Raw genomic sequence first — 27,852 nt, forward strand, 5'->3', positions numbered from 1 at the left:
GATCCTGTTTCTTCCACTTGAGAAATATCAGTAAACTGAGATCTATGGTTTCAACAGCAGATCTAGAGATGCTGATCCATGCGTTTATTTCATCTCGCATAGACTACTGTAATGCCTTGTTTTCATCTCTCAGTGTATCAGCTCGTGGACGTTTACAGATAATTCAAAACGCTGCAGCGAGGTTACTGACCAAGTCAAGCAGACGGTCTCACATAACACCCATTTTAAAATCCTTACACTGGCTTCCTGTAGAATTCAGGATCCAGTTCAAGATTTTAACTTTAACATACAGAGCACTACACAACACAGCTCCTGTGTATGTCGCTGACCTGCTCCACCCCTACACTTCATCACGATTACTCAGGTCAAACAACCTGAGTTTACTGTCTGTGCCACGCTCATGTCTAAAGACTCGTGGAGACCGAGCATTTAAGGTGGTTGCTCCAAAACTGTGGAACACACTTCCTCCACATTTAAGATCAGCTGACACTGTAGATACTTTTAAAAAACAGCTAAAGACTTTCCTTTTTACGCAGGCGTTTAGTTAGTGGTGGAGGTTGCAGCCGTTGACCTTGTACACTGTATTTTATTTCTGTTTTATAGTGTGTGTTTTTGTGTCTTTGATTTATTTTATTTTATTTTCCGTTGTAAAGCACTTTGTGGCTTGTGCCTGTGAAAAGTGCTATATAAATGTATTTTACTTACTTACTTTTACTTACAGTGTTCCCAGTAGTGCCTGTCTGTGCGTTGCGGCGTGTCTTTCCAGTTTGTACATCTCTTGAGTTTCCTCTTCAGCAGACGAATCTTTCTTCTCTCTTCACCTCTTTGGCAACGATGAGAACGACGCATTTCACACTGTATTTAATGATCACTGCCTTCCTGGTAAACGGTAGGATTAAAACGCTTTTAACGCGTAATTCATCCATATGTTATTAAAAATAAAACAGTTGTCTATAAGACTTTGTGCAACCTTGACTATGCTGTGCATGGGGATGAAAATCTTTACAGTTCTAATAGATATTTTAGAGATGATTATGATGATGATTATTATATAGTACCACTTTAATAGAAACCAGGCTGTACAAACCTGCGAAGTTGATGAAGTCCACCTCAGAAGTTGTTGATGGCAAAAAATTAATCCAGTTTCATTCGCTGTGCGAGGGGTTCAGATACTTCTAAAATAGTCTGTGTAGATTATTTTGGGACATTCCTTCCTTGCAAGATTTACTTTTGGATATTCCTTCCTTACGGATTTAAAGTGACCTGCTTTTTTAATGATTGTAGGGTTTGTTTGGTTGCTAATATTTTCTCCGTAAATATGGTGCATTTCCGTAGATTTTGGAGTTTTCAACACGAATAAGAATTGAAAAACGACAATTTATTTCTGATTTTATTTATTAAAGGAACAATATATATATAACATATATACCCAAGTTATATTCTCTTAAAGAACACTCTTAAATACTTTTTTCATCTTTTGAGGGATTTGAACCTACTAATATGAATCATAGCACTAATCAATCACTGTAATGCTGTTGCTTCGGTATCGATCTTTTAAATACTCCTTTCCTTGCCCATAGAGGGCCATGTGAGAGAGGGGACTGTTGGAGCTAGTCTGCTCTTCACATCTATTGTAGCTTAACGGTCCAGCCTAGAGGTTTCACTGATCTACTGTTTGGTATTTTTAGTGATAAATCCAGTTTGAAACAACAAAGAGCTAGACGCAGCTGAGCTACTAATATTTATTTACGCTCACCTGCCATATGCCCTAAATTTGACCCTCACATTTTTTGTTCTGCTAAGGGTGTTTTGGGGTTTCGGAGAGGAAAATTGACAGGAATTATACCTTTGTAGGTATGTGTTTATGTGCCCAAGTCCACAGGAGCCAGCTGCCCATAGTCCCAGATCAGTATGTTGCCATCTGGGCTGGATGGTGAACTGCCTCTTTATGTGACGGATACACTTTTTGGTCCTCTACATTCAAGATACTCAGAATATTGCACTGGTGGAAATCTCGTCAATGTCTTATTTGTACTTATTTAGAATGTGAATGATTTAAGTTCAGTGCGACAAAATGATTCCACAGCACTGTGAGTATTCCTCTTGCCTCCTCCTGATTTCTTGTGTGTGCGTGTGGGGTCCGCAGTGTCTTTGCAGGGGGAGCACCAGCGTCGTCTGTATAAGGAACTGATGAGGAACTACAACCCCTTGGAGAGACCCGTCTACAATGACTCCCACTCTCTCACTGTTCATTTTAGTTTCAGCCTCATGCAGATCATGGATGTGGTGAGTATGTATAAAGACACACAACTCTTGTCCTGTTGACTACATCCTCAGCCTCATGCAGTAAGTTTATACATATACGTAAAATACAGCACAAATATTAGCAGCTGTTGTGGCAGAATGCAGTTAAAGGTGCAATATTACTATATTACCAAGGATACTAGACACATGACACACAAAAGTGCTGTTTAAACATTCACACTTATGATGCAGTAAATCGCTTTACAAAACTGCTTGATTAATTTTTATAGAATGAAACAATCATAAAAGTTCATATTTTTAGAGTAACGTTTGTTCAGATAAACAATACAATTGCACTGAAGTTAAAATGTGTTGTCAAAATACAGCAATAACTACCTTTCAAGACAAGCCGACAGTGAAATCATATTAAGATATGTAGCTATATATGAATCTTAGTTTCTCTTTCAAATATCTCTCCATAGAAATAAACATATTTCTTACCCCCAGTACACATGAATACTAATAGTTTCTCACTGTAAATCTGTTAGACCACACAGTAATATACTAATCATTTGCTATAAAATACAAGAAAATAATGTTTCAAATCCTCATTTACCAAACAGTATTTAGTGTGTGGTGATCAGTAAGCCGTTAATAATGGTTTCAGATTAAATGTGTTGAAATACACACATACAAATAGAACACATCAGCAGTTTCTGAATCCGTCATCACCTTTGTGTCCATCAGATGGCGAGGATATTTTTTGGATAGCTGTGTTATGCGCAGCTGTGCAGTATCTTCTGAGCACAGAGCACAATGTCTGTGTCGGATGATCTTGGAATATAGTTCACAATATGTCTCCCTTTCACCAGCCCTCATTCTTATGAAGAGGAAAATTCATGGCAGCCCACCACAGCCAACAAGACCCTTCAGTCATTGCATTTGACCCCATTTTGGTAAAAGGGGTGTTTATCTGCATTACTGACACATTATTCTAACAGCAACATGAATGAAACACCCAGAAATGCCCATAGTAACACTTCTTCAAGTTCACTGTGTAGATTAAAGAGACTGGAGCATTACCACAGTTCATCAGTATTCCCCCTTTGCCATCTGGATGAAATACACTTTTGTTTATTGTGCTTTTACATCTTTGCCTTCTAGGATGAAAAAAATCAAGTTCTGACTACGAATATCTGGTTACAGCTGGTAAGTCCTGCTTTATTCATATTCAGTAAACGTGCCCAGAGGAGCGTTTTATTGCTCAAATGTTGCTCTTTGATGTCTCTAGAGACACATTTATGATTCTCACTTTTGTTTCATTTAGAGATCTTCATGTTCTATCTGTTTTCATTTAGAGAACATTGTCACAGATGTTTCTCCTAAAATTGCCTTAGGAGAAATAGCACAAGCAAAAATGAGACATGAGAAAGGAGTCAAAATTGAACATTTGGTTTCAGGTACATACGAGATCTAAATACAACTAATGCCCAATGATAAACATCGTTTTGAATAGATTTAAGAAAATTTCACAACAAGATTAATTTAAGACAAATTGTAGAAACTGTGTCTTAAATGAACTCAGAATAAACTGAGACTTGATGGAGCAGGAACACACAACAAGGTGGGTGAAAAAATAATAAAAGAGCTTAATTGATTGGTATATAAAAATCATGTAAAATTCCATTAAAGCAGCATTACAAACTGTATTTTCTTAACACTGAAAAGTAGCATTGCCAAGTTGGGAGGGGAAAACAATATGCTAAAATATGATATGGTGTCCCTTTGATGCTGAGTCGAACCTAAAACATCAATTCAGAGTCGTCAGGATAGTTTTGCTGTGTTTTTAAGACCATGTCATACAGCTTTAGTATCAGTCAAAACAGAGTGGTTGCCTGTACTAATGTGTAAATATGCTCTGAATTAAGCTTTTCTCCAGAGTCTGCAGAGCTGACAACCGTGTGTTAGTAGTGACTGCCAAGTTTTTAGGTAGATTTGTTCTCTGACAGAAACACATTACTTCATAAAAGTGTCAGTGGAATGTTTTTTATTGTTTTCCAACAATCATTTTCTAATTTATTAGCTGTTTGTTGTAGTCATAAGCATGCTATATTGTGGATCAGACAGTTTTGTCTAAAAACATTATTTTTTGCAATCCATCTCACTAAGAAAATATTAACTATCTGGCTACATGTTTGTACATGTAGTTAATGGTGACTAATGAGAAATTCGTATTGGTGTTTAGAACATATTAACAGTAATACATTTCATGACGAGGTACATCCATTTACATATCGTCAATATGATAGATTTTGCCTTATTAGAATATTTTACCAATATTCTGATGTGGCTTCTTCTCATGTTCTCCTTAGTGGACACGTTTACAGTCCTGTTGACGCTAAACCATAAAAGCAGAGGTTTTAAACGCAATGTCTGTATACATTATATTGGCAAAAGTATTCACTCTCTTTCCTTGACTCACATGAGCTTAAGTGACATCCCATTACTAATCCATAGGATTCAATATGACGTTGGTCCACCCTTTGCAACTAGAACAGTTTCAACTCTTCTGGGAAGAGGAAGGGGCGAGCTCTAAACTGTTCCTGCAAAGTTAGGAGCATGGAATTGCCCAAAATGGCTTGGTATGCTGAAGCATTCAGAGTTCCTTTCACTGGAACTAAGGGGCCAAGCCCAGCTCCTGTAACACAACCCCACACCATAATTGAGCTTGGATGTCTGTAGTAATTCACTCTGCAGAAAGTTGGCGACCACTTTGCACTATGCGCTTCAGCATTCGCTGACTCTGCTCCATCAGTTTACGTGCTGACAGTTGACTATGGAATATTTTGGAGTGAGGAAATTTCACAAGTGGATTTGTTGCACAGGTGGCATCCTATCACAGTTCCACACTGGAATTCACTGAGTTCCTGAAAGTGACCCATTCTTTCACTAATGTTTATAAAAACAGTCTGCATGGTGCTTAATTTTATACACCTGTGGCAATGGAAGTGATTGGAGCACCAGATCCTGATAATTTGGATCGGTGAGCGAATACTTTTGGCACTATTTTCTCATGTAGCTAAACAGAAACCGATGTGCTAACTAGCTAATTTAGCTAGCTGGTGATTTCAGTATTGGAATAACGTTGATGTCGCCTTAATCAGTGCACATTCCTAGCCTTGAGCCTTATAGCCTATATATTTTTATATATATATAAAACATATATGTTTCATGACCACATGCACAAACTACTTGGTTTTAAAAAAAATAATAATAATAACGTAGCTACTGTGTTATTAAAAAGTGTTACTAATGCTAAAGTTAACTTGTTGACATCACTAGCCTGCTAGCAAACAGACCGTTATGCTAGTTGTGCTGTGCCACAAGAGCAACAATAGCTACAGTAGATGTCTCAAACATGCCTACAACTGCAGCATCTGTTGAACAGAAAGCTCAAAACGTTGCTAAAAGCAATACACATACAACCTCTCAGTATGTAAATACAGTACAATATCTACAATGTAGAATATGTTTTCAGCTACTTTTGGATTTTTTTGCAAGCATTCTTCTATGACGTGAATTTGAACTGACCAATCACAGCAGTTTCTGATTGAATGTTTGAATTCCCTGATGCTGTTAATAACGTATTCACGAAAAATACATACCGTATCTCATAATTATGACATAATAATTAAAACCTCAACTTACTATCTCGTTATTATGACATCTGTCTCGTAATAATGAGATATTAAGTCATAATTGTGAGAAAACTGCCTTTACAACGGACTAGCTAAGTTAGATAGCTAGCTAGTTATTTGTTTTACCATTGTTCATAGTATTTGGAGCTTCCAGCTACCTAAAAGCATTCATATTGCGACATAATAAACATTTGAACATAGCACTTTACGTTATGAAACTATTCTATTTTGACATGCAGAGCATGGTACTAAATATTAGAGATATTAACTTTCAGTAGTTAAGTACATTTCAATTGAATTTTAGATTTAAAAATGTGCAGATACCCTGAGTAATGTTTTACCTTGGGTATCAGTACTTTAACTCAAGTACGTGGTTTGTGTTCTTTCGTCCACCGCTGCTATATTGTAATAATGAGATAATAATGGAGATACTAAGTTATAATCATGAGATGACTACTAAGTCAAAATTATGAGAAAATAATATCTGCGCATATATGTGTTAGATACCCATCTATAAAGGTGAATAAAATGGTCCAGGTAAAAAAATAATTTTTAGTCTTTGGCTGAGAGATGGTTTAGTTCATTTTGAGACTCCTGTCTCAAACAAGTAAACAAGTCTTATTATTTTGGTGAATCTGAGCACAATGAAAGGCTTTATTGAGATCTATACTAAAGCTCAAAGGACACATGTGTAAGATTACCAAGGTCTTTATTTCAGGAGACTTGTGTTAAAGTCTCCTTTGTCTTTCTATTAGATCTTATTGTTGTCTGGGAGAAACTAGATTTTTCTTTTCTCTGAGTTGGCTGTGCTGCTGATATCTGGGTTATAGAGTGCCACACATGGGGGTTTGCCATTCATATTGTCTACATGTGTGGGCAGCTGTACCTTGAGATGTCTGACTCTGAAATTTGTCATTTGTATGTATTTTGATATTTGTTTTATAGTGGGTCTAATTCAGACTCAAATACTACTGGTGAAGTAAGTGTAGTTACATTAGAAAAATGCAAGCATCACCTCGGAGCATAAAGATTACATGCAGGCCAAAAGAGACACTGTCTTCACTACTCAAATGTAAAATGGGTGGTCTTTCTTTTTTGCCGTTTGGTTTCCCAACATTTCTGTGTTTGACCCAGAAAATATTAAAAATTGGAATGTCAACACTCTTATATGCTTCCAATCTCCTCTTGCCCCGCGGAGATGTTTGGTTTGCTTTCATATGATCTGAGGATAAATTGAAGATTTTAAACTCTGACTCTACTCTAGGCATCTGTGGCCATTTATTATTCATATTCATTTATTATTATAACTATATACACAGGTGCATACTTTGTTTATTATTGCTGTTTTTGAGTGATGCACCCAAATTTATCTACCTTATCAGTCCTCCTCTGAGTGTGTTTAAAAAAAAAACTCTTCAAAGTCCTGTGAAATAAGACTAAGCTTCCATAATCCCTTCTTGTTTCTTCCTTCCTGTCTCCCTCTCTCTCTTTTTCTCTGTCTCCCTCTCTCCAACCTTATCTCTCCTCTCTCTCTCGCGCGCATGCGCTCTCTCTCTCTCTCTCTCTCTCTCTCTCTCTCTCTCTCTCTCTCTCCCATCCATCCTACCTTCTCCTTTTCTTTAAGTGATCCAATAAACATAAGGTCTATAAATTATACTATATGGCCTGTAAATAATGGTAAAATGTCTATGGCTAGTTGTCATTAGTAGTAGGGGGTTATATATTTTCAAATGTCATACTCTGTTGCATATGTCCATTAAGGTTTCAGGAATGGAGAGTGAGAATTATACTGTTGGTTGCTGAAATATCAAACAGTTGTCATTGCACAACAAAAGCTTCCCAGCTGTTTTTTTTTGTGACGTGCCGTTATAGTTGACACAGCCTACCTTCAGCGCCCCACCGCCTGGACCTCTGCTGATCTCAGACCTGCTGCTTGGCAGATTTACTGTATTTGTGGGAGGGCGTCCAATTCTGCATTTCAACTCCATGCAGGGTGGTGCAGCCAACATTAAAATCAGACACTGCAGGGCACGGTCACAGAACAGGATAATGAAACATCACCAAAACATGGGCTTTCACACTGAGACATGTCCAGTGCATGACCAAGTTTACACAGCTTGCTCTCAATGAATGACCTATTACAAAAACCAGAGTTTCACCAGACCCACCAAGCAGCATGCCAGATGTACATTATGTAATTAGATATGATATTTTAAAAATTGGCTTGGACCAGGCCACTGCCTAGACTGATCCTCAAATGAGTTCTAATTTATGAGGATGTGAGGTCATCCTTGAGGCTATACCACAGACAACTCCGATATCTGATCTGATCTCCGATATCTGATGCAGACCATAGTGTCACGGTACGGCGGCCCCCTACTGGTCGCCCCCATCTACAGCAGCAGCTTGTCCTGTGGGTGTGGTGTTGTGTTTGTCCCTCAGGTAGGCGGAGGGACAAACACACGGGTTTTGGTTTGCGCACTTTACATATTAAACCATCCTATTTCCCTGAGGCGTGATCGCTTCCATTTATTTTCGCTCACCCTACCCGTCACACATAGCATAGAAGTTTGGATGTGGACTGTGTCTAGCCAATGTCTGTGTGTTTTCCTAAATATATAACTAACTATATATACAAATAAATAAATTTCTTATTATATCATTGACTCGAGGTAGTGATATAGGGCAGTTAACAACTTGTATTTAAATATACAGACTAATAATATCACTAAAAGGATTAGATGAGTCTTAATGAGGAAGTGCTTTTTACTGGTATTGCTCTGTCCATGCTTTTGGGTTTGTACCTGTAGACTCTTTCTGTTTTCATACTGAGAGTGGACTTAAGACTGCTTTGCTATAATAACTTTTAATCCCTCTCATTTCCCCCCTCAGTACTGGGTGGATTATTATCTGCAGTGGAACGTGAGTGACTACCCCGGTGTGAACAACGTGAGGTTTCCTGACAGTCAGATCTGGAAGCCAGATATTCTGCTGTATAACAGGTGAACATCAGTGCACCTGCTCCAAGATCAGTCACCCTAGATTGTGTTTATTTACACATATTTAACATAAAGAAACAAACAGTACAAATATATAAATAAATAACATTTTAAAAACCATTTAAAATCATGCCAGAAAAAACCATCCTGCAGTGTTTTTTCTCTTTCAGTTCATATTTACATTTCTAATATATTTATTGACTTGTAGCATTCTTATGTTACATACAAATTTAGATCACATCATCAGTCAGTTGTATTTAAATGTTGAGGGAATGGTGAAAGTAGATGTAGTCATGGTTTCCAAATATCACTGAAGCATAGCAGAGGATCCGATGGTCACGACACCTTTTGTAATGATGGGCCCTATTTGTTCATCCATCAAAGACAAACTGATTGCACTTTTGTAAAGCTGTACAGAAACACTAACATTCCCTAAAGCTCACCCAGACTGCTGCTACGTTTCTTACATTCGTTTCCTTTTATGAATGCTGCCTCATTGTTTTTCTCCAAATTGGCCATGTTACAATCCTAGACCTAGTACCCTACCCAGGCTACAGCAAGAAATTGCTTTTTAATTGAAATTGGAAAATGTATACATTTTATTTATTATATTTCTGCCAATCAGTTTCCTTTTGAAAAGGATATCTAGTCAAGGTATCTAGTCAAAGAATCCAGTGGCATGTCAGAAGTATTTACTGCAGTGGTTCAGGTCAGTTCAGGTCTGTTAGTTTGATTGCTGTTCTCACAGCAGCACAGTTTCTGGGTTTTTTCAACACCTTAACACTTTTACGCATTGTTTCATATGGATACGCCATGCCGTTTACCACCTGCGGTTTCTTAAATGGATGAACAAGCTTGCTGTGGCCCAAGTGAGATGGGTGTATCAATTATATCATGTCTAGAGTGGGAGAGAGAGAAAGAAAGAGAGCAGGAGAGAGGGAGAGAGAAAAATGGGAAGCAGAGGTGTGAGGCATCACTTCTTCTCTGCTTGTTGTCATTACTTTGTCCTTGTGTGTGTGTGTGTGTGTGTGTGTGTGTGTGTGTGTGTGTGTGTGTGTGTGTGTGTGTGTGTGTGTGTGTTAGCTGTGTGCGGAGGTGCTGCTATCTCCTGCTCTTGCATCATAGCTGTAACGTCTGGCTCACGTCTGCTGTGTGGCGTCTGGCTCACGTCTGCTGTGTGGCGTCTGCCTCACGTCTGCTGTGTGGGCTCAGTGACACCCTAAAGAGAGTGTGGAGCTTCTGCCTCCCAGGCGTGGCCAAAGCTTAATGATCCTTGGTGACTCACTAGAACCGCAAGGCTGGATGTGCGGATTTGTTCAGCGCTAACCCATGTGTCTCATGTGCGTGTGCGTGCGTGTGTGTGTGTCTTGTTTTTGACATAGCGCTGATGAGCGGTTCGATGCTACTTTTCATACCAATGTTCTGGTCAACTCCTCGGGCCACTGCCAGTATTTGCCACCAGGTGAGTTTCTCATGATTCTCCTTGTTTTGTTCTGTGCTCTGGAGTAAGTGATGTGCTGTTCTAAGCACCAGTATCAGCCCATACAGCACATAAACGCACGTGGTGTCATCAGGACCTTGCATGGCTTTCCAGAATCTAAGAATAGATGAGTTAAAAACATTGGTTGCAAACAAAGGTATCGCAGAATCTCTGACGTAGATTCTTTATTTTCCCAGAACCACTCTATGTATTGTCTTGTATTGTTTTCTTATTCCTTAGTGAATTCAGTTTGGACCTGTTTTTTTTCATATCACAAAGGAAGGAGTCACTGCTTTTCCTGATGCTGCCTTCACATGTACCTCTGATAGACAGAACACATCTACAAGGTCATAGTGCAGCCCGGATCTTCTGAATAAGCAAATGTTCCTGCCCCCTGTTAATAGAAACCCTGCATTTATGGGTATTTGTCTAAATCTGAAAACTCACTGTGCTACTATAGACTTCAGAATTAACAATATACCCAGAATTAATTATTATAGAGAACTGTTGATTATGATATGCATAATTTATATATGTCTGGTTAATTTAGTCCTTTTTATGCCTCTTCATGTCTACTGTTACTATCCCTGATCCTTCTTAGGTCCTCATGTTTATAAAAAGACAACAGTAAAAGAGTCCAGGTGCAAATGGAACATCTGGGGAAAACACCCGTGTGTTAGCTCTATGTAAATGAAGTAATTTAATGTGATGTAATGTCATATGAGACCCTGCTGATCAGCTGTACAACATCTTTTGGTCCCCTAAAATGGGAGGACTATGTAATATACAGAAAGAACTGTGATTCCCTGCGTTGTCTAGCCATACTTAATATTCAGACTTCCCTTTAACCAAAATCATTGGTTGATTTCAAATCTAAGATATTTTATAGCCTTGGGGCCAAACACACACACACACACACACACACAAAACTGCCGATGTACAAATACTGATCACACTGTAACTTAGAAAAAACATGTAGGTCTTGTTTAAGGGGAGGTATTTGCATGAGGACTGTGTAGACTCTGCTATTACAAGGTACAGTTTAACATAGTTATCTGTGTAGACATGGTGGATATGTAGCAAACCTATTCACTTTTCTAGACTATTCCTAACATGGCTGAAAATAGGAGGAAAGTATGCTAAAGGCCTTAGAAAAATATTATAATCTGGTATTTGCTTAGATCCCCTATCCTATAAAGAATAGCATGGCAAACTATGAGCTGTATTGTTTATACAGTCTGTAATGTGGTCACCACTCACCATAAATGTGTTTTATGACCTTTAAGAATGTCATTAGGAGTGATGGGGTGATGGCAGGTCTGGGAAACAACCATTTTAATTGAACATTGTTGTAAGGTCAAACTGGAATCACAAATGCCTCTTTGCACCCATGTTATAAGCAGGGCTGACAAATTACACTTCTGGAAGTCCAAAGCACAGCATAATGTTTCCACAGCTTCATCAAGTCCTTCTTACTCAAAGCCAGAAACACTATGGCGTCTCTCCACAACGTTGAACCTCGTAGTCTGCTCAATAAATGCCAAAACATGCTGCAGACAAGATTATGGGTGAGAAGATCCCGACCTGCTTGTTTAAATCATCCAGACCCTGAGGCTCGGCCCATTTGCCACTAAAGTCACTTCAGTGCCCTCCAGGCTGTTTATGCCCACAATGCCCTAGAGGATTTCACCTGTCACCTATCAGCCCATGTTTCTTTCTCTCTCTCTCTCTCTCTCTCTCTCTCTCTCTCTCTCTCTCTCTCTCTCTCTGTCATGCGCGCACACACATGCATATACATAGTTATTGTGACCTCTACCCAACAGCTTTCTGCTGACAGTGTTGATAAGAAAAAAAAGTTCCATTGCTGACAGAAACTGATGTTGACAGGCGCACTCAGCCATTACTCCCCGACAGAAATATATCAGTGCTTCCGTAAGGGAAGAGAGATACAGGCAAAATGGCCGGTGTTTATGGGAGATGTGTGGCACACGGGGCAGCACTAACAAACGTCTGAAAGCCTTTATTATTTGAGAAAAGTAATGCAGGATATGGGGAATGGCTGGCAGGATGACGGAAGGAGACAGGACTGGAACACTGTACACACTACAGCTGCCCACTGATTGGGAGCAAATTGAATTCACAGACATTTGTCTTCAGAGGAAAATGTTCATTAATATCAAGGAGCACGTTCACTGTATGTGCCCTCTTCCAGTCTGTACTCTCTCTCCATCGCTCACATGTTCATTGCTTTTCCTTCTTGCTTTTTTTTTAAATATATGATGATGATGGTTGATTATTCCTCACCACTTTTGTTGTTATTAATAGATCAGCCCCTAAATATGCCCAAAAAGACTTTATAGTCAAACACTGGTTTAATTTCATGTGTGTACTCTGAGCATGTGTTTACTCGCAGCCCCCGTAGTGTTCACTAGTGTGTGTGTGTTTGTGTGTGTTCTCTCTGCACGGATGGGTATAAATGCGGGGGATAATTTCCGATTGGTGGAAAATCACAATTGGCGAAATTGGAAACATTATTTCTAACATAATCCATATGCGGTCTCTGGTTATGCCACGTTGAAAAGCAGCCTGGATCTGGCTGCCGCATCTTCCACATGGTTCACTCCCATACCAAGGGTTGCTCCCACACCAAGGCTGCTAGCTGGCATTTTGATCTGCTGTATCAGAAAGCTGGCCACCCTGTTCCGCCTGGCCACATGTTAACATGTAGGGACTGGGACACCCTTAATGCAGCTAGTGCTATTGCCCTGTTGTTATGGCTTTTGCCAGTTCTTGGCCCTGACTCATATATTAGGGCCATTAACAAACTCCTCAAACATATATCAATTACTCTAAGAACTGCAGAGCAGTTTGAAGCTTAGCTAAATTCCTCAAGGACAAGTCAGAAACATTTATCAACATTTTGCCTGTGGTCCCCAAATACTGCTTTCTCAATAGGCCTTTTCTTGACTGGCTTCAGTCTTGCTAGAATAGAGATGGATAGAGCGGTGGCCTTGCAACCAAGAGTATTTGCTCTTATTTCATTTCATGCTCTATACTTTTGGGAGTTGTAAGTGACTTTCTGCTTTTTGCTGATGCTGGTTTGCTGGTTTCTCCTCTTTGACCAGAACATGGCTTTTGATATTGTTAATTACACTATGCTTCTCTTCCATCTTTCCTTATATTCCTGACCCAGCTGTAGAATGGTTCAGATCACACCACTCCAACAGAACAGAGGCCATCTCCTTAGGGTGATAAATACCCAGGTTATTCATGGTGTGCCCCAAGGACCAGTTCTCGGTCCCCTGCTTTGTATCATAAACATGCCTCTTGTACAATTCATCAACAGTCGTAGTTTCATCTTGCAGTCTTGTGCAGAAAAAATCCATTATATCTAGGTGCCAATTCCACCCTGGTTACTAATGAGGAATCTTCCATCGTTCCCATGGGGTTGCTAACATGCATTTCTGATGTGAAATACTGGTTGGATGGTTAAACACTGATAAACATATCACTAGAAGGCCCCAAATCACAATATCCTCCATACTGTCCAGTTTCTCTGTTGACATCAGTGGTGATGGATTGAGCCAGTCCATTCATGTCCAGATTGCTCTTCCAGTAACCAATCAGCTCAAGTCAGAGGGGAACCAATCACAGAGGGGAACCCATCACCGAGCCAACTACAGATCTCTAAAAAGGCAGACAAAAAAGTGAGATCCATTCGTTCTCTTGTTTTATGTTTTTTTGTACCAAGTAATAAGGAGGACACCTTTGTGTGCTCGTCCGCTGCCTTCCGTGCCCTTTCTCCATCCCCCAAACCAGAAGAATTATGACAGTAGTGATGAACGGTGACGGCACCATTGTCTGCACCCCCCCATCTCACTATTGTAGGATCTGTGTGGCAGGTGCCTCCCGCTCTAATTCCTTCTACTTACTGTTCATAAATAGGCTGCCACAAACCATACGCTGGTGTGACCAATTTCAAATCACCCGTTGATTCACCTGAGCTGTCTCTGTAGAGCAGGGATGTCAAAGTCAAATACACCGAGGGCCAAAAAACCAAATTTTTTCACCGAGGGCCGGACTAGTTCAATGTTTATTAAAACATATTGAAATGATTGCACATAGACTATTGAACCAAGACCTAACACAGTGTATATTATTTAATGCTTAAATGAATAAAGCAATATTTTCGTATGGATCTGTCAGTAATTTCAAGTGAAAACATTTTTCAACAAGCAAACAGATAAAAACAAACTTCCTTCAAAGAAAACATGTCCTGTACATTAAATGAATAAAGTAATAAAGGTTTGAAAAATGCTGGAATTTAGGCTAAAGTACTTGAAAATGCTTGAAATTGTAACTACTTCGTTTCACAACAAATATCTGTCTGACTGAACAGTTCTCTTGTATTTGTGACGGGCAGGTGTGAGCAACAAAAAGGAAGCGATCACGCCAAGTCTCAGGGAAAAAGGGTGGTTTAATATAAAGTGTGCAAACCTAAAACCCGTGCAATAGATCCAAATTAAGGATATAATGACCAGCGGTCAACTGGTACAAAGACAAGACATATATAGGCAAACAAACGACCCTCAGGTGAGACGGATCACGGGCTCCGCCCACCTGAGGGACGCACATGACGTCACCAAACAACAACAACAACAGCCGCTGTGGACGGAGGCGGCCGGTAGGGGGCCGCCTCACCGTGACAGACCCCCCCACCAAGCCGCACTCCCCTCCACTGGGTGTGTGGCACACAGCGGCTGCACAACAACACGAAGGGGCAGGAAGGCAAGGACAGGCAGGGACACACCTCCTGCAGTCCACGAGCTGAAACACAAAACACATAACATTAGTCAGCTCACCTCCCTGGGCGGGACCCTGGACCGACTGGGCCGTTAACAACACATAACCACGCCCCGGTCGGTCACAGGGCCCTCGCGCCCTAACCGGCCCTTGGCCGGTGAGCCCCACAGGTGTGAGGACGAGTAGCTATGGCTCCTGTGTCGTCCTTAGCGTATGTGTGTGTGTGCAGGTTACCTCCCCGAGGCGTGGCTCCTGGACCTACCTCCTCCCAGAGCTGACCCCTGCCTTTTGCTAGGGGTCACCCCAGCCTCCTGGGGGAGCCAACCCCTCCCGGGGTCCCTCATCACAAGGTGGACTCCTCCACCCAACCCAGGAGCGCCAGAGACCGAGGCCCAGAGCACCCCCGACGCGGGCTAGGGAGCAGCCCCAAGGGCCTCCTGGTCACCCTGGGCAGGAGGGAGGATCTCCTCCCTCAGCAGGAGCTTTTCAGACCGGAGCCCCATGGTCCCCAAACATCCGGGGGCCCCAGCCCTCTAGGGAGGGGCTCTTCACGACCGGGCTCCGGTCACCCCACAACACAAGGGGGCTCCTGCCAGGTGGAGACCCCCACAAGGTCCAGGAACACTGCCAAGGAGAAGCACCTGCACAAGGAACACAACCTCACACACACACACACCACACACATACATATATACAAACACGAAACACAAACGCGCCCTACCCTATTCAGGGCCTCCCTCGGGAGAGACGCCCTCCGTGCCACACCCCATGGCACGGGACCACAGCCGGTCCCCCCCAAACACACATTTAAGGGGAGGAGCATGCGTTGAATTACATGTAACAGTTGACAACACGCTAAGACAAAACACACACGCAAATACTAGACAAACAAAAAACGGTGTACAAACAGACAGACGGAACCCATCACATGCGCGCTCTGCTTACACACACACACAGTGACGCGCGCCGCTCAGAGCCGCAGTCGCTCCCCACATTAAACACACGACACACGGGGAGCGAGGCGACAGTGACGAGCGGCAACCGCGTCACACATAAAACAGTCAACATAGAACATAACGAGCACGCACACTGGTCCACACGTCCGTCACCCGTACACACATACAAAACACACACGAGAGTCCACCAGGCAGACACCCTGGTGTTCGCCGTGCCACATACACACAAGCGCACGGCGAAACTCCCGCAACATACAACGGACACGAAGAGCTGTCTCAGGGCAGACTGCCCTGGTCCTCGCCGTGCTACACACACACACACACAAAACACAAAAGCACGGCGGAGCTCTTCAAACAAAACACCACGCAGACAAACACTTACCACGAGACATGACCACGAACGAAGGAGAAAGAAAAAGAGACTCGGCGGCTTCCGAAGGGTGGCTGGTCATTCTGTGACGGGCAGGTGTGAGCAACAAAAAGGAAGCGATCACGCCAAGTCTCAGGGAAAAAGGGTGGTTTAATATAAAGTGTGCAAACCTAAAACCCGTGCAATAGATCCAAATTAAGGATATAATGACCAGCGGTCAACTGGTACAAAGACAAGACATATATAGGCAAACAAACGACCCTCAGGTGAGACAGATCACGGGCTCCGCCCACCTGAGGGACGCACATGACGTCACCAAACAACAACAACAACAGCCGCTGTGGACGGAGGCGGCCGGTAGGGGGCCGCCTCACCGTGACAGTATTACGTTAACAAATACGAGCCTCTTGTAATTCCAGGACGAAACATGAGAGAACGTGAAGACGTTAAGATTGGGCGTTTTGAAAATAAACGATTAAGTAATGTGAATAAAAAGCCAATTATTTTGAATCATTTCGAATATATGTATAAATATTTAACATAATTAAGTTTATCGTGCTGGGAAATATTGAAATGCACCTTGAAAGTGACGTGTTTTAATTCCACCTTATAAAGGTGTATGAGCCCAGCAAACATGACTTTGTTCATTGCGCTGAGGCGCGGCGCGAGCAAAGTTACAAAATTCGAGAGGTGCACGACCTCGCGAATCGACAGCGCGAGGTCCTCGCTCACGGGCGGAGCCACTGCGATTATGTCATTTTCACCGCGCGGACCCTCGCCGCTTGTGCACGCTGCAGTGACTTCGCGGGCTACCGTTGCATTGTGGGGAATGTAGTGTTTGTGCGTGCAAAACACCAGCGGGCGGCTGTGGCCTGCGGGCCGGTTCTAATAGTAATTTAATATCATCCAGGGGGCCATAGATAATCAATTCGCGGGCCGGATTTGGCCCGCGGGCCTTGGCTTTGACACATGTGCTGTGGATGAAGGTGGACCACACTTCTCAACTGTACTGTAATGCTTGGTCATGCCTTCATTACTCTTTTATCGTCCTTGTAATCCTCAATGTATTGGTCTGCCTGCTAAAACTCTGGACAAGCATCAGTACAAAATGTAGCTACTAGAGTCCTAACACACAGTAGTCTGTCTCTGGCATTGCTCATAAACTATACCATTGACTGCACTGTTCCCATATTCAGTTCACATTCAGTTCACCTACTTTATTGCATTCAAAGTCCTTGTGGTATTGCGTCTGTTTCTCTAAGCTTCTCCACCTTTGGGTCCTGATGTTTGCAGAGTTGACGGGCCATTCAGTACCATGACTCCTACACTCTGGAATGCACTAGCCCAGTCTCTCTGTGGCTCGCTGTGGTGAAACTTCCAATTTCACCTTTCAAATCATAGATGAAAGCTTCCATTTTTATTTACTATTTTTGTTATGCTCTCTATGTCTGGCTTCCATTTTTGGTGTGGTATTTTTTTAATGCTACGTAAATAGGCGTTGGGTGCCAGTAATGTGCTGTATTAATAAAAAAAAATAAAAAAATCCATAAGTCTCCTCATCATACATACACTATATTATCAAAAGTATTTGCTCACCTTCCTTGACTCACATATGAGCTTAAGTGGCATTCCTAATCCATAGGGTTCGATATGACGTTGGTCCACCCTTTGCAGCTAGAACAGCTTCAACTCTTCTGGGAAGGCTGTCCACAAGGTTTTAGAGTGTGTTTATGGGGATTTTTTACCTTTCTTCCAGAAGCACATTTGTGAGGTCACATACTGATGTTGAATGAGAAGGCCTGGCTCTCAGTCTCCACTCTAATTCATCCCAAAGGTGTTCTATAGGGTCAAGGTCAGGACTCTGTGCAGGCCAGTCAAGTTCACCCATACCAGACTCTGCCATCCATGTCTTTATGGACCTTGCATTATGCACTGGTTGCACAGATTCATGTTGGAGGAGGAAGTGGTCAGCTCCAAACTGTTCCTATAAAAGTTGGGAGCATGGAATTGTCCAACATGTCTTGGTATGCTGAAGCATCCAGAGTTCTTTTCACTGGAACTAAGGGGCCAAGCTGATTTCGATAATTTGGATGGGTGAGCGAATAATTTTGGCAATTTAGTGTATCTGAACTTTCTGTTCACTAATTAATTTCATTTTGTGCAGAGCATCAGTCATTTCCCATTTTTTGTATGGAAGCTAACGAAGCTCTTCTTGTGCAGGTATCTTTAAGAGCACCTGCTATATCGACGTACGCTGGTTCCCCTTTGATGTTCAGCGGTGTGACCTGAAGTTCGGCTCATGGACCTATGGCGGCTGGTCTCTGGACCTGCAGATGTTAGAGGCTGACATCACAGGATACATCGCCAATGGGGAGTGGGATCTTGTAGGTAGGCATCTGCTACAGATTTCTGATTAGATATGAATTTGAAATTATAGGAAGAGATGTAATTTTAAACAGTAAGATCAGAATGAAAATTGGATGGTTACTATGTCAACTTTAAAACTGCCCTTCTCTGTAGGTTTCCTCTAAAGTAAACAGGTATCACAAAATTGGCATGAGTGTAGTCTAGTAAACCCAGAGGTGGGCATCCCAGGTTCAGAAATTAAAAGTCCTCACCAGGATTTTGCTCAGGCTTCCTGAATTGTGTTGATTCCACTAATTTTACCTGCCACTAATTAGAAAATTCAGCAAGCTTGAATAAAATCCTGGGAAGGACTTTTACTTTCTGAACCTGGAATGCCCACCTCTGAGTATACCCATCTATTATCAGCACAGACAATCACAGAGCCTATTTCAATGACATTCATTTGGCTTACATTTTAATTCATCATTACAGATTCATCCTCAGTTTAGTACCAATTAAATGCCTTATAGGTCTTAGGTTTTGGTTTTTGAAGCTTTCCTTTGACAAAGGAGATGATGATGATGATGATAACAGTAGAATGGCCCTATGTTAGTCCATTACATGGCTAACATTCATCTACAGTACATTTGTCACGTGTTCTGGTCATAAACGTGAGCCATTCAAGACGAGTTCCACAGAATCACATACTGCCATTTTTAACAAAAACTCTATGTGAAGGCTTTAGGCAGTATGCAACCAAACACCATTAATAACTATCATGTTTAATCATTTTGGAGCACCATATGCTGCACACAGAGCCGTCATTACAGCTTTTAAAAGGAGATTATGTGAATAGGAAATCAAATGCCTGAATATCGTCTTCCGATTGAAGGATTCATTTTGGCTCACAGCAGCTCACGTCTCCTCTCCTCTGCTGCCCATATCATCAGAGCTGAAGCCAAATGACCAGACCCTGTCGCTGAATCACTTTACTGGAAGCTTGTGTTGAGCAACACATTTGTCCTTTTGAAAGGACAACATTTCAACTTCTGGTTTTAACCTAACAGAACTGTGTATGTATTCATCTGTTCATGCTGTTTGATTGCAGTAATGTTTGATGGTTTCCTACTGGAGAAACACAGGACCCCCTGTTTATCAAGACTTGTTCCTGTTGGTGAGAGCGTGAAATCTGGTTATAAGCCTATGCATAAATTAGGATGCAGTTAAGAGAATGAAGTAATAAATCGATAAAAAAAAATACCAATCAATTAAAGTTTGAGTTAATACAGTCTAGTAAACGTTGACTGAAGAAACTAGGCTTTATACAGCATCACAGTTTGACACCTCACTGGTCAACAATGGTTGGATTTGTTTTGCCTATCAAACATTCATTCCTATGCTGATGCTGCCATGTTTTCAATCCATTCGTAGTCTGTATACACTGAAAGTAATATTTTGAACTGTCCACTCTGTTGCTTGCGTTCCCTATATTATGATAGATTAAGTTTTCCGTGATCGTGCCTAAGAAGAGCCCACTCAGAGTTTATTGACGTCAGTTATTGGCATTCTAATCAAGTGTTCCGGAACATAGAAAAGGGTGTTCCACATCTCGATCAGTCCACACGAGGTTAAAAGGTTCAAATGTGGGGCTTGCGAAACGTTACCTCTGCTCTACTGTTTAGCATGGTCAAGATGGTGGAGCAGGTCCTTATGTAACAGACAGGTGCAGGACCTGGTCTTTTGCATCAGTCTTCCCAAGCTCTACAGGATTCAGGCATGTTTAGAAGGGAGGAGAGAGGAGATAGTCCTGCAGGCTTGGCCAAAATGCAGCAGCTCCACAGGAACCTGCAGACTGGTCCCGGCCTGCTGGTCTGCAGACTGGTCCCGGCCTGCTGGTCTGCAGACTGGTCCCGGCCTGCTGGTCTGCAGACAGGTCCCGGCCTGCTGGTCTGCAGACTGGTCTCGAACTTCTAATCATGTCTTTCCAGAGTATTTAATTATGTAATATTCCCTGATGCAGCAACCACATTTATCTCCTCTTGAACTCTTGAGTATGGATCAGATCGTCTGTGTTGTTCAGAAAAACATATGAAGATAATAATAGCCACCAGCCATGCATGCTGTCCCTGTAGAATCATGTCAATGTAAAGATAATTAAACATTGTTCTGGGCATATTGGAATATTAGTGCACCAAATGATGTATTGGGATCTATGCTAATCTGGATACAGGAGTTTTTAGATTTAGATTTTAGCAGTAGATTTCATACATGGCAAAAGAGCAGCTACACCCTTAAGTAACACACCTAGACCTAGTTTCATTCATCTGTTTCATAGCAGTAGTGGTGTTGCTAAAGCCTGATTAAAGGATTAGCTGGTGGTCATCAGGGAGATGAAGCACCTCGGTTTGCTAAGGGAAATTAGGGAGGATGTGATGGAAGGGAAGGAACACATGCTGTTGGTCAGTGGGCCATAGAACACCCACATCTTTGAAAACCATGGGACGACAAGCATGCACTTGAGGAAATTGGATTATTCTTGCTGCATTAGTCCCTGCGAAGGTTAAGCCTATTCTATTCTGATTTTTGCTGAGTGTGCAAGTAGTTGTTCTACAAGTGATTCAAAACCTTGTTTTTCAGCGTAGTTGTACAGTATGAATGGAATGGTGCGAGAGGCCTGGGCTCTTCCTATAGGTTCATAACTGCTGCTGTTGTTTTTAGAGGCCTCTGTTCCTGCTCTAATGAAGATAAAGCCCTTTATGCACAGACACATAGTGTGTGTGTGTGTGTGTGTGTGTGTGTGTGTGTGTGTGTGTGTGTGTGTGTGTGTGTGTGTGTGTGTGTGTGTGTGTGTGTGTGTGTGCGTATCTCAGAGGTCCCTGGGCGGCGGAACGAGAGGTTTTATGACTGCTGTAAGGAGCCGTACCCTGACGTTACCTTCACTGTGGTGATGAGGAGGAGGACACTCTACTATGGCCTCAACCTTCTCATCCCCTGCGTGCTCATATCTACCCTCGCTCTGCTGGTCTTCCTCCTGCCCGCTGACTCAGGAGAAAAGATCTCACTTGGTAAGACACACACATAACTCTTCTCTCTCTTTCCATTGTGTCCGTGTCAGGCACCTGGGCCAGTTTTCAGGGTGGATATGTATTACATTGCTTGGCCTTGTGGAAGCATTACAGTTCTAATAAGCAAAACACAAGCATAATGACAAGGACCCAGAGGGCATCTACACTACTGCACAGCAAATATATCTCAGTCAGTAGTTATTATTGCCTGATTATTCTACATCCTATAACTGGCCTGTGAGTTTACCTTCTTTCTGTGTTTTCTTGGTGGCCTGCCAACACATACAGGAAATTAACTGTTTAATTTACAGAAAAAGGACAATTAACTACAATGAGTGAGAATTTTTTTACTGTCTACAGGGCATCTCAGCACAGTCCTCAGGGATCCATGGACAGTTCATGTATTCACATCATTCCAACTCCAAACACATCTATGGCCCTTTACCATCCAGTTCAGGTGCTTTTGGAGATAGAACCAAAATAAAACAAAAGTGTAGACTAGCTAGATTCTCCAAGGACTTATCTGTGTGGGTTGTATTATTTTAATCCACCATGGTGTCTTTGGAACAAATAATCATTTTACCAAAGGGGAGCTCTCGGGAGCAGCTGAGCTAAGCTCACATCAAAGGTGACAGACAGGGAAATGTTGCTACCTTGGATCTATGCCGAATAATGATCACCAAAATATTTTTTAACAATCAACAAAAATGATCTACATAATGTGAAGGTTAATGCTTGAATTCTGTGTTAAAAACATTCTTTAATCTCCAGAAGAACCATGGATGTGTGAATGTGAGTTCATTAGCATATTCCAGGGACATGTCTGAGAAGGATATGCTTACAGAGACATGTCTTACTAAGGTGACGACTCGGTCCATAATCAACAATTTAGGATTTGGACAGAGCATTTGGTGTGTCTCAAATTCAAAAATAAAGATGTGGGGGTTAGAAGCAAAAAATTATTTTGGGCAGTCATTAAAATAACCCCTCAAAAATGTTGTGTGTTTCACAATGGCTGAATTGTGTTTGAGCGTTTCTTGTGGGGCTGATGAGGACAGATGTGGCAGAGTAATGTGGAAGGAGAAAGAGAGGATGAGCTGAGGAAACAGCAGCTATAGAGCATCCCACAGGAGAGCAGTGTCTACTGAAGAGAGGGAGGAGGGAGAGAGAGAGAGAATCAGGGAGAGGAGAGAGAGAGAGAGAGAGAGAGAGAGAGAGAGAGAGAAGAGAGATAAAAGAAATGCTTAACCAAAAATAGGCAGAGGTGGGGAGAAAAACACTGTATTTCTCTATGACAGCAACAAGCAGATATTGTATCCAGTCAGCCAGTTGGAATGTAACAAGATTACACCTTGAATAGAATATAGCATATAGAATATAGAAGTAGAAACATACCGCAGGCATATGTGCGTAAGAATTATTGTATGTTCACATACATGTATATGCTGGGGTAGGAGCTTCCTCAGAAATGCCAACAGATGTCAATGCCACATTTGAAGTGAAGGTCTATAGCCACTACAGCTAGACTTAAACTCACTAGTCTTAATTCTCAACACGACAGCTTCCTGCTTACTCAGAGATGCTCTGTGAAGGGCAGAGTCTCAGAACACCTGGACCTTAGATACACCTGGATCTCAGAACACCTGGACCTTAGATACATTTGATAATGGCAGGCAAACACAAACACCTGTAATACACCTGTGTTTTTGTGTGCACAAATGATGTATTTGATATTTTTATAAATACAGGGCGAATGCCAATGAGCAATGAGCTGAGGTTGAATATGTAGACGAATCCCATCCCATGAATTTGTAGACAGTCCCATAATTCATTTACCAAAAGTCTTTGAAGCTGTTGCCTAGTCATGCCCTGTGGCTGCCGTAGCAAAGCAGATCAGTTCCTTTGTCGAGAGCTTTAGATGGAGCTGCTTCTACCTTCTACACCTGTGACTTTGCAGTCAGCTGGAGTGCATCAGTGAGATCAGGGCAGCACATCTGCACTACTTTGAAGTGCTGAAAAGAGGAACAGGAGTGATTTTATTGCAGGGAATTTTTAAATGATTGGGTTTACACACATATACTTGGTCGGCATATAAAGGTAAATGAGAACATTTGCCTTTCAGTGTTTTTATCTTCTCTTCTAGGAATCACTGTGTTGCTGTCACTGACTGTCTTCATGCTCCTGGTGGCTGAAATTATGCCAGCGACGTCAGATTCGGTGCCTCTGATTGGTTAGTAAAGTTGTCCATCATTGGGTGTTTATTTTATTTTATTTGCCTTTATTTAACCAGGTTAGTCCCTTGAGATACAAGCTCTCTTTTACAAGAGAGACCTGGCCAAGAGAGACAGAGCAGCAGCACAAATTACAACATTCAAGATACATTCAAAATTCCAACAATCTCACACAAAATTAATTAAAACACGCACACACAGATGATCTGTACCTGACTGATCTTATCAGAGTCTTAAATCTGTTCAAAGAAACAAGGTCCACCTCTCTAGCTGAACACCATGGGCTCTCTCTGGCCTTACTTGCTATGTTCTGTCCTACAGACCTGATGAATATTTGCACATTGCTCTGGGTAAGAGTGGTGGCCAAAGGCTGTAAATGTAAATCGCCTTCAGCCGGGTTGTGTAGCGACGAACAGTCAGGGTGGAAAGGAACTGTATTGACACAGAAGTGGGACAGCACTAGTGGTTGTGAGCTGTTCTGCTGAGAGTGAGATGGTTATGGTTTTCATGTCCAAAATCACCTCGCTGTTCTATGTGTAGTCACTAAGGTCCAACTCGAAGGCCCCATTTTCTTTTTCTTAAAATTTAATGACAAAAAAATATTTAAAAAATATAAAAACATCAGCTAAATCCTTTTTTTTTTTGTTTAAATCCTTTTAAATTTGTTTCTAATCAAATCTTTTTTTCTCTTCGTTCTGTGTATTCTCTAGCTCAGTACTTTGCCACCACCATGGTGATTGTTGGGCTATCAGTCATAGCTACGGTGCTTGTGTTACAATACCATCATCGTGACCCAGACGGCGGTAAAATGCCAAAGTGGGTAAGTGGTCTTCCTCTCACTCTTTGCCAATTTAATTCCATTAGATTACAGCCCAAGACCCAGTGCAGAGCAAGACCCGTCGATCGAGCCTGGGGGGCCATCAGGAGATTATGAATGTGCTCTGGTTGTGCTCTGGGGGTCATTTTATGGCAAGTGTATCAGATACCCCACAGACCTGATGCAGGCTTGCCCTGCTTTGATTCAGTTGCATTCATTACACTACCAATACTGTTAAACACTTTTAGGTATTTCATAAACTCATCTACAGGGTACTTTGAATGTTAAACATTCAAGCTCAGGGCAAGACTTCATGTGTTAGGTAATTGACATAATGCAGTTTATTTGATTAAAGTTCATAATACTAGTACATAATTATATAAACTATATGTACAAACTTGCATACATACTGAGATTTTGCATGTATCAATTTTTGTAACATCCGTGGTGGTTCTTTTGAGTTAAATCTTGTGAATTACCCACGCTGGCGTTTTTGTCTTGCTTCTGGGTGCAGACACGTGTGGTGCTGCTGAACTGGTGTGCCTGGTTTCTGCGCATGCGTCGTCCAGGGGACGAGCGTGTCCGCTCGGCCTGCCATAACAAGCAGCCTCACAGGGCCAGCGTCTCCAGCACAGAGCTGTCCATCAGCCAGGGCGTGCTGCAGCCCAACAACGCCAACATGCTCTACATCGGCTTCAGGGGCATGGAAGGAGTGCACTACGCCACCTCGCCCAGCTCGGCTGTGCTCTGCGGGCGTCTCATGGGGGCCAGTGAGGAGGATGTGCTGTTGCCAGGGTCGTCGTTAGGGGGTGGGGGCGGAGTTTCTGGGGGCGTCATGGGAGGGACCTCGGAGACAGAACTGGCAAAGATTCTAGAGGAAGTGAGGTACATAGCAAAGAGGTTCCAGAGCCAGGATGAAGATGAGAGCGTGTGTAATGAGTGGAAGTTCGCAGCGGCGGTCATCGATCGGCTGTGTCTGATGGCCTTCTCCGTCTTCACCATCCTCTGCACGTTTGGCATTCTCATGTCTGCACCTAATTTTGTGGAGGCCATCTCTAAAGACTTCTTCAGTTAAAGCAGACACACTTCTGCTGTGCGTATTTCTTATTTCCCAATGGTAACTTCACAGTCAGTTTCATTTAAATCATTTACTCTTTACCTTTACTCTTTACAGTATTTACGCAAATCCAAAATATTCACCGAAAACCATCCCTGAATCGGTCATTGTAACCTATGTGTTTATATGAAGGTTATACAAGTCAACATAGATTAACGTATAACATATGGTGCAACTGTAGTGACTGTATTTGCTTACTTGCACCCAATGTACAATAATCTGCAGATGTACGGAGATATCTTGTTGTGGTGTGTGTGTGCAAGTGTTCTGTCATTGTTCACTACCGATGTCCCAGTGTTTTTGGTGCAGGTCTAAAGTCGTATCTTGAGGTAATTTTCATAAAGGTGATTCCTGTTGGAATCTGCTGCCATTCACTGCCATGTTGTCTCAGAGAAAGCACCAGTGTTTCTATGCAGTTTGCCCAAATCAACTCATGCACTTGAAAAACAGTAGCAACAACAAAACTTGTGCAAGCTCACAAAAAAACGCTCTTATCGCCTTGTTGAATAAACTGACTTGAGTTTGACATCAATAAATTACAAGTCCGTAACATGAACAACAGTCACCATATCATCACAGACATCTTGTAAGTAGGGCAGTCATGGCCTGGTGGTTAGGGAACTGGTCTTGTGACCGGAGGGTCGTGGGTTCGATCCCCAGACCTGAGGCCATGACTGAGGTGCCCCTGAGCAAGGCACCTAACCCTCAATTGCTCACTTGTATAAAAATGAGATAAAAATGTAAGTCGCTCTGGATAAGGGCGTCTGCCAAATGCCATAAATGTAAATGTAAGTAAATATGAGGAGAGTCTGTCATTTTCCTTTATTTTGAAAAGCAATACATAACGAGTATACATTCTCCAGACACTTCATTAAAACCTACATGGTACCTGCGTTCCCTGTCCACTTGCTTGGGTAAACCCTTTTTATAGATGCTTTTTGTAGGCGTGTGATTACAGACTGTAGCCCCTCCTTTGTCCTGCCCTGTTTACTTGTCCTTACTTGGCAGGTTCTGGCAGCAGGACCAGTGCTGACTGGATTTCACGTGGGAGGCAGACGCTTCTCAATGCAACATTAACAGGGTAATGTCATTTTTTGCGCCTCCATGTAGCCTACGATATTTCTGTAATCCACCATTCACTGATGAAGAATTGGAGGATGACAGATGATAATTGTGGGCCTACATGGGACTAGGCTGACTAAACATACACTTCTACAGTTGGACTTTCTGCCCTCTGGGTTTGAACACCATATATATATAATGTTTATATACAGTATATAAATATATATAAAAAGCACGCGTGCATTACACTTTGTGATCCATTTACAAATAAACTTATTTCTATAAATGTCATATTTCATGGTTGTCATGTTACATTTTTGGTGTTCCAAAGCCTTCATAATGTTATGGCTCTTTTGGCCTTTTCACTATGAACTAGCCTTAACATTCTTCTGTGTGTGTGTGTGTGTGTGTGTGTGTGTGTGTGTGTGTGTGTGTGTGTGTGTGTGTGTGTGTGTGTGTGTGTACAGCTATGTGGATGAAGAACAGCACAATCTCAATGAAAGACTGAAACAATTCTGAAAGTAAATGATTTTTTCCTCTGTATATTTTGTCATTTCAAATACATGATAGACTTACATGTTTTATCGTGACATCAGGCCATATTGTAATAAAACAATAATCATAAGTCAGTTATTTTAAAAGATAACGTTTCCTAAAAATTCTA

General features: G+C 41.8%; 1 protein-coding gene across 1 annotated transcript; it reads left to right on the forward strand.

Annotated features, from left to right (window-relative positions):
• On the forward strand, positions 1-27,440 carry LOC143515118 (neuronal acetylcholine receptor subunit alpha-7). The gene is made up of 10 exons (XM_077007092.1): positions 1-889; positions 2,147-2,286; positions 3,409-3,453; positions 8,835-8,944; positions 10,324-10,403; positions 18,771-18,938; positions 21,767-21,961; positions 24,105-24,191; positions 24,903-25,012; positions 25,524-27,440. Exons 1-10 carry the CDS (start codon positions 691-693, stop codon positions 26,082-26,084), a joined length of 1,695 nt encoding a protein of 564 aa, XP_076863207.1. The 5' UTR covers positions 1-690; the 3' UTR covers positions 26,085-27,440.
• The last annotated feature ends 412 nt before the right edge of the window (positions 27,441-27,852 follow it).

Source organism: Brachyhypopomus gauderio, chromosome 5 (assembly GCF_052324685.1).
Source record: "Brachyhypopomus gauderio isolate BG-103 chromosome 5, BGAUD_0.2, whole genome shotgun sequence".
Classification (NCBI taxonomy): domain Eukaryota; kingdom Metazoa; phylum Chordata; class Actinopteri; order Gymnotiformes; family Hypopomidae; genus Brachyhypopomus; species Brachyhypopomus gauderio.